Here is an 8,262-nt window from a genome sequence, read left to right as displayed (position 1 = left end):
CAGGTAGGGACTCGGGACTTATAAATCCTTGTAAACAAACAGATAGGGACTTATGATTTATAAGTTGGGACTTAAAAAAGTCCTAAGACTTATGAAACAAACAGGACCGTAGAATTTTCTCCCCGTCAATCTGGAAGATGTGGAGCGGAACAGCAAGATCGGAAGACGTCAAGCGGCGGCGGCCAGCAGTGTTAATCACGTGCACGTAACGGCTTGATCGCGGTTAAGCTGGTCAAGGATAAGGCCGCGGTGCCGTGGGCGTAGATACCAGACAGAGACTATCTACGTCGCGACGTTTGACGAAATTGCTGGCAGGCTGCGCTCGCCAACTAGCAAGTCTGTTGCTACACTATATATAGGTGAGCGTCCCCTCATGTGTTACTCCAAGTACTCTTGCGAGATCCAACATTCATCTTGGGGAAGATGGAGACTCCTCGTGGCCTACTCCAGTCAGATGCCTCGGCCGATCAGGTGGCTTCCGAACGGTCAGACTCTGTTCAACAACATGGGTATGATAAGAAATATGGTTAAAGGTGTAGCCGTTATGCATGCATGATCTACATTATTTACAGGTTTCTAATGATTTACTTATTTTGTTCTCACTAGGGTTGATAAGGAGCATGCCATGCTGGCACCGTTCACAGCCGGATGGCAGACCGCAATCTCGCCGACATTGATTATCGAGAGATCTGAGGTCTATATGCGCACATATGGCATTGCTTTGGTTTATTTCTCTTGGAACGTCTAAACGGATGATGTTTTACTTTATTTTTTGAGGATAAGGGATGATGCTTTAGATATATATACAGACATTGTTTTCAACCAGCAACTTTAAACATTTCCTTTTTATGTGAATACCATAAATCCTCAAAAAGAAATCATATGGTAAATTCACTAGGAACACCTTAGGTAAATGGTTTCCTAATAAACCTTCAAGGGAAAAGTCGGTAGGGGAAATAGATGGACGATGCATGGCACTGTTGTGCTTATGGAGAAGAGAGTGGTGTTTGGTTTGGGTGCTGCTATAAAATAAGCTTGGTTATACTATTAACATTACTAGTAAGGTGCTCGTGTGTTGCAACCAGATAGATGTTGTGATGTTCAAAAAGGTAGTGGACATGAACATCGAGCATAACTAAATATTGATGAATGATGACAAAGAAATAAAAGAGCGATAATATAAACTTTCTTCATACATAGATGTTCCACGTGCATTAAAACAAAAACACAAATGTTTCTACACCGATTCTCTTCTCGCACAAGCATAAGTGACAACTAATATCTTTTTTCCACCGAATAACACAATATTATGGAAGTATATCTTTATACATAATATTTTTTAGTAAATGTGCCAGTAGGAATAGAGTTGGCGCCTTTTAGTTGTGCAACTAGTACATTAAGATTGTTTCTCGATGTAACTCCAGAAAGAGCAACATACTGTTATTATCATCCACTGGCAACAAAGTTAAATGGCGGGATTGCTCAAAATGAAAAGGTGGTATGCCGGTATAACAATTGGAGGAAACCGATGGGGTGGGGGGATTCCGCGTGCAGTTTACCTTTAGTTTACCTTTAGTAGATAGTAGTTGGACTCTGGGTGTGGCACATAATCCTTGCAAGTTTGTATAAAGGCAAGGCAGAGGTATTTTATTACCCGTTGTTTTTATCTAACCCGAAGGGATTCTTTTTGTTAGGATAAAACTGTAATGGTGAGGGAGGGTTTCTAGTATTGTATGAATATGTCAGTATTAATTTACAGAATTATAATTTTGAACTTGTTTTGCATCCCAAATCTAATGATACTGTTTTCCCTTGAGTAACCGGTTTTTTTATTAGTAAATCATTTAACTGAAAGAAGGCTGACATAAGATGTACTAGGATGTCCTTTGGCTCTGAATAGAGGTAGTAGCAAGTATTCTTATTAAGCTACGTATATATGCAGGGCTGTTATATTTATGATGCCAACGGAAACAAGTATCTGGATGCCCTTGCAGGATTATTGTCTACAGCTTTAGGTATATGTGCATGCTTTTGGATGTGCATTTATAATTCTTTGACGAACAACAAGTGCACCAATGAATTTTTAGTTTGGTTTAGTCCCACATCAAAAACTGATGATGGGGAGCAGAACATATAATGTGGGGTCGTCCTCACCCATTAGGCTAGTCTTTGAGTTTGGCCTGATGGTGGAGAGGGGAGACAAGGGGAGGAAGTGTGCGTATGGGGATGGGAAGAAAATATCTATTCTCTTGCGCAAAAAAGTAAGAGAATTTCCTAATTGATTCATTAAGTTAGTTTGGATGGATTAAAAGTTATATATGCAGATCCAGCATAAAGATATTTGTAACTTGCGGATGTTGACGTTGTGCCTCTCTGACAAGATTGGCATGCTAGCTAGTTAGTTAATATTGGATACGTCCTAGAGTTTGGCTTCTGTGATAGGAAGAACATCCTTATACGATTGAACTCTTTGGTTGAATATTTGTTGTACTGCCATTCTTTAGCTTAACAACTTGCTTTAACCCCGGTTTCCATTTTGTAGTTAGTTTTCTCATTTTATCTATTTTTCAAGCTTATATGGCATTAGCAAAAGGAAATTGTCGGATGGCATGCATCAAGTGCATCGAGTTTATAGTATATGCAGCCATGTTTTTTCAGTGTTTAACTTTAACTGCTAAATTCTACATAATTATTTGTTCTAAGTATGAGCCACGGTCTTAGAAAATATTATTTTCAAAATGAATAAAGTGGACTAAATTATGCAATACAATGAAGAATATTATTGAACTAGTTGTCAAAGGTAGGCTTGTATGCCTTCCATATTCCAACGGAGAGGGTAATGAATAATGGGCTGCAAACTAGGCTTGTTTTATATACCACTTGATTCTATTTTACAGGTGGTAGTGAGCCTCGATTAGTCAAAGCTGCAACAGAGCAATTGAACAAGCTGCCTTTCTACCACTCCTTTTATAATCATACAACAAGACCCTCTTTGGTAAATTTTCAGCATTTTATCAATCGGTGGTTCATTTCATTTTGTTCTTACAGAAACATCAATGAAATATGGAACAGGTGGTGGCTAACTTAATGAAATATGGAACAAGTGGTGGCTAACTTAGTTCTGCTGTACACATCAAGGAAGTTTGTAAACACTGATGATTGGAGCCTTGCTGCTACTTGCAGGATCTTGCGAACGAACTTATTAGCATTTTCACTGCCAGGCAAATGGGGAAAGTGTTCTTTACCTGCAGTGGTTCGGAAGCAAATGACTCTCAGGTAATATTGTTAAAGTACCAACCGATCCTGCAGTTTACACAAGGAAAAATTATATCAGTTAAAAGAGATACCAGAATGTCTGAGTTACAGTCTGAAACTTCGAGGTGCGAAATTGAATTTGTGCACACAAAAAAAGGGGAATTGTTGAGAGATATGGTAGAAATGATTAAGGCTAAAATGATAATTGAAAATGAAGATGATATGTGCAAAAAATTCACCCAAAAGTAACATATGTGATCATTGGCTTGTAGAACCACACATTGGTTTGCACATTATATTACTGATGGCATGATTCACTTCTAAAAGGCTTACCACATGTATATATCTTACAGATATCTGTATACATAAGTTTAATGCCAATCACTCACAAGTTTTGTATGTTTCATGAAATATTGTAACATTCCAGTAGATAGGGAAGATTGTAATTTGTAAGGTTTACATGTTACTTGCATATAGTTCAAACATCATGCTCTGCATTAGTATAGTATCTTTATATTTCTCAAACTAGCAACGGATTGGACATTATAAAATATTAGGATAGTATCTATTTCCATCCATTTACTATATTACATCTATTTAGTACATTACTAATTGGTTTATTGGTTGTACTTTTCCTAGAATGTCACTACATATCTAGTTTCTTTCCTACACATTATGTTCATGTCCTTTGCTTACATGTTTTGCATGGAAGAGACGTAATAAATACAGATCTTATGAACATTATATTGTGTTCATTCCCCTGATTTGTTGCTCTCATAACGCTAGTTTCATTTTTTTATTCAATTCTTTTGTAGGTCAAGCTAGTATGGTATTATAACAATGCATTGGGGAGGCCAAAGAAGAAGAAAATCATTGCACGATCACAATCGTAAGATACATATTGTTTATCAACTTGTGTTCCTCACACCAAAATCTAGCTTTGCTTTATTCTAATTTATGTTTTTCCCACTTGCTTCCGTGATGTTACATATCCATGGTTATTTCTATTAATTGATCCTCTATAAATAGCAATCTTCATAGAGCTCAAAGAAATGCATCCAACACGGTCATATCGATACACTTGTGATGTTATTGTAAGAAATCGCTTTTAATATGTTTAATGTTTATTGCAGGTATCATGGGACAACATACATATCAGCTAGTCTATCTGGGTGGGTATTGTTCTTTTGAAAAAGAACAATGGAATAAAATATATCCAAGCAAGAAATTTACTATTCAAATCATTAGCTCATATTGGATCTTTTTTGTTGATTCCTTATCCATTTTAGTCTTCCTACGTTGCACCAAGACTTTGATCTGCCAGGAAATTTTGTTCTACACACAGACTGCCCTCACTACTGGCGTTTTCACCTCCCTGGTACTCCTCAAAACTTTGATCTATGATTAACCTAGTGCACTTTTCTGATGAATTGATTTTTGTGGGTGACAGGTGAGACGGAAGAAGAATTTGCAACTAGACTTGCCAATAATTTAGAGAATCTTATCCTCAAAGAAGGACCAGACACGGTAGAGCTCTCTCAAATCTTATAACTGATATCACACTTTGCTAATCATATCTATTTTCCCCTTAGATTGCTGCCTTCATTGCTGAACCTGTGATTGGTGCTGGTGGTGTCATCCTGCCTCCAAAAACATATTTTGAGAAGGTACTTCTGCATGTTCTAAGACAAAGTTGTATTTTCCATGTAGAAATCCATATAAATTCTTTTACTTAATGTCACCTTGAAATATCAAACTAAGATTATCCATATGTGGAAAAAAATTATAGTTGCTCAGAGAGTTGCTAACATTAGTGTTGTTTTACTATTCATTAGACATCAAAATTGCATTATGCATGTTCATTATGTGTTGTTCGGTTGTTTGTCAACAGATTCAAGAAGTTGTTAAGAAGCATGACATCCTTTTCATAGTTGATGAGGTATGTTGATGTTTTATATCTCAACAAGTGAGGCATAGGGTGTTGAAGAAACAATACTATTCTTTTTTTGGGGGGGAAGTATTAAACTTACCACTATCCATTCCAGGTCATTACAGGATTTGGAAGGTTGGGGGCTATGTTTGGATCTGATTTGTATGACATCAAACCAGATCTTGTTTCCTTGGCAAAGGTGAGTTCTCTGGTACCAAGCTACCAGTACCACTGAATATTTGTGATCTGATACAAGATGATTATTGTCAATTCGTTGTGATAGGCTCTTTCTTCTGCATATGCCCCCATTGGAGCAATACTTGTTAGCCGGGAAATATCAGATGTAATTTATTCTCATAGCAATAAGCTTGGTAAGTTTTATATGAAGTAATCATTTTATCTGTATATAGTTTTGAGAAATGAAGACATGTTGAGCTATTGCCTTTTATCACAGGTACATTTGCTCATGGATTTACATACTCTGGACATCCTGTTTCATGTGTTGTGGCTTTAGAAGCATTAAAAATTTATCGGTACACTCCCTTTTTGTTCTCAAAACATATGTAGCCACTATAGGGACCTTTTTTCTAATGAATGTTTTGCAAAATTGTTGGTGCTAGGGAAAGAGATATTCCTGGTCATGTAGCACATGTTGCACAAAGATTCCAGGAGGGGATCAAGGCCTTTGCAGCCAAAAGTCCAATTATTGGGGAGGTATTCATCTACATGTTCATATTTTTCAAACATTTCCAAGTTACACCTAATACTCCCATACATCATGCACAAATTACCTACCTTATTAAACATGTAACAACGTGGCTTATCTATGCGCTCTTGTATGCAGACGCGTGGTGTAGGATTGCTGATAGCAACAGAGTTCACTGACAACAAATCACCATATGATTTATTCCCTTTTGAGTGGGGTAAGTACTAGTAGCTACATGCTCATATTTAGCCATGTATCGCCTTTTCTCAAATGTCATGTGGGTTTTAGCACGATGATAACTAAGAACGTGTGTCCTTAGGGTAGAAAATATGTTATGTGTATTTCACCAAAGCTTTAGCTTATAAATACATGCCAACTATTTAAATTGAAGACTTGTGTTAGTAGGCTAAGATGCCAAGTTAGTACTACATCATTTGTGTTTACAAGGATCACAGGCATTTTGAGGCCAACATTGATCATCAACTTGCGTAATAATCAATAACTATATGCCATATAAAATATATATTGAATTCGCATTTGAAAAATGTTTCCAATTGAAGGATTTTTTATGCCCAACAACTTATATATTATTGGTTTAATTGATGGTGAATATAAATGTCAAAATGTGTGTTGGCTTTGTAATGCTAAAAGGAGGGAGTAAAGCCTAACCATGTTCTTGGACAAAAAGCAAGCCATTTTTTTGGGAGAGTAAAATTTGAACCCAGGGTAACTCATCAAGTTTCCTTTAATTTTCCATGGAAAGGAGGTAAATCCCGAATATAGTGACCTATGTTAGTGTGACCAACCGAGAATTATGTTTGGGTGATTTTGATTCACTTGGGTGCTACACAAAATACTAGTGCACTTTTGTTCGTTCATGTCACACAAGTCTCATTTTGTTTTTAAATTTCAGGGGTTGTGATTAAAGGATTTATAAATTTGTGAATTCATATGATTTATATGTTCCTTCCATGTACAATTATCTTGTGATGTGCACACGTCTCCACATCAGATATATGTCAATAGCATATTGATGGTGGTCTGCGGAATGGAACAACGTATTATATTGTTGTTTATATTTCCAACATGAGATTCGGCCCCTATATTTGTAGGGCAAGTAAAAGCCTTTTGTTCATCTGAACATGCATCATTAACTCGGCCTATTACTGTACATCCGCACATAGTAAGTTCCAATGATTCTGTTTGCCATTTTTCAGGCATAGGTGAAACATTTGGGGCGGAGTGTAAGAAACGTGGTATGGTGGTTAAGGTTCTTGGGAACTTGATAGCGATGTCCCCACCACTGATAATAACCCTTGAAGAAATTGATAAAGTAAGAATAAAATTCACAATAATGAAACTCGGCCTATGTGTATTTATTTTATGATCATTGATGAAAGCATAATTGATATGTCGTTACTCATAATAATGAAACTGGTTTTCAGCTGGTGAGCATATATGGAGAAGCCCTAAAGGTCACAGAGGAAAGAGTAGCGGAGTGTAAAGCCAAGAAGGAGTAGTTAGCATATGCAATGCATAATAATGGTGGCAAGGTTGCGGCGATGATATTGGTTTGTGCATGGAATAAATCCCTTGGTGTTGAGTTTTTAAATAATTTGTTAAGATATTTATCGTATTGGGCCAAAAGAAGGCTATTATCTTTCTAAAAGAGCGCAAATTGTATTTTTTTTCATGAAAGAATGTATATTTTGATTATCTCAAGAATATATATGGAAAATGTGTGGACTATCCATTTACAGATTTTATCTTTGGCCTCTTGAAAAATAAGTTTGCAGGGAGCACTTATGTGTGACGCCCAGATAATTAAGCTACAGTAAACCCCTACTAATGGTGCCATGTCATCACATTATTGATGCTAATCCTCACTTGATCCAAATCACTGTTCATTTTCAAACTCAATTTTAAAGTCAAAAATTCTAATTCGCCAAACATGAAAACTAAAATGTTCAAGTTCTTGAATTTAATCTTTGAATAATATTTGTGAGGAGACAACTTTTTTTATAAAATGTTTATCTGCTTTAAAATAAAGAAAACAGAAAAGTTTTTTATATATATACATAAAAAAGAGGAAAGGCCAACCCTCCCCCCTAGTGGGCCTCGTGGCCCAGCTAGCCATCCAGTCGGTCGGCTAGGCTGGCCCACTTCCCCATCTCTCCCCTGGTCTCTCTCTCCCGATCCCATCTTGATCGAGCCCGACGCCGCCCCCACTCGATCTCGACGCCGCCTCGTGCTACTCGACGTCGTCTGCCTCGCCTTCCTCGACACCTTCCCATCGGTCGCCTGCGAACCTCGCCGTCCGACACCGCACCGCTGCGCCTCGAGGTCGTTGTCGTCACTGCCTCGTCCTCAG

The 8,262-nt window shown here is 37.4% G+C and overlaps 1 protein-coding gene across 1 annotated transcript; it reads left to right on the top strand.

Moving 5' to 3' along the window:
• The first annotated feature begins 408 nt into the window (after positions 1–408).
• LOC119338317 (probable gamma-aminobutyrate transaminase 4) lies at positions 409–7,633 on the top strand. The gene is made up of 18 exons (XM_037610610.1): positions 409–509; positions 607–694; positions 1,943–2,015; positions 2,898–2,995; positions 3,184–3,276; positions 4,071–4,144; positions 4,389–4,427; positions 4,545–4,633; positions 4,706–4,782; positions 4,848–4,922; positions 5,147–5,194; positions 5,301–5,384; positions 5,469–5,556; positions 5,640–5,718; positions 5,806–5,899; positions 6,030–6,108; positions 7,109–7,224; positions 7,337–7,633. The coding sequence occupies exons 1-18, from the start codon at positions 424–426 to the stop codon at positions 7,409–7,411; spliced, it is 1,455 nt and encodes a 484-aa protein (XP_037466507.1). The 5' UTR covers positions 409–423; the 3' UTR covers positions 7,412–7,633.
• The last annotated feature ends 629 nt before the right edge of the window (positions 7,634–8,262 follow it).

Source organism: Triticum dicoccoides, chromosome 7B (genome assembly GCF_002162155.2).
Source record: "Triticum dicoccoides isolate Atlit2015 ecotype Zavitan chromosome 7B, WEW_v2.0, whole genome shotgun sequence".
Lineage (NCBI taxonomy): Eukaryota > Viridiplantae > Streptophyta > Magnoliopsida > Poales > Poaceae > Triticum > Triticum dicoccoides.
This window is presented reverse-complemented; position numbering and strand designations above follow the sequence as displayed.

What these genes read in the sequence shown, in the direction of transcription:
- LOC119338317 (XM_037610610.1), top strand. Translation starts at nt 424, where the DNA reads ATGGAGACTCCTCGTGGCCTACTCCAGTCAGATGCCTCGGCCGATCAG. An exon ending in GACTCTGTTCAACAACATGG is followed by an intron (nt 510 to 606) that starts GTATGATAAGAA and finishes TGTTCTCACTAG; the next exon opens with GGTTGATAAGGAGCATGCCA. An exon ending in TCCTTTTCATAGTTGATGAG is followed by an intron (nt 5,195 to 5,300) that starts GTATGTTGATGT and finishes TATCCATTCCAG; the next exon opens with GTCATTACAGGATTTGGAAG.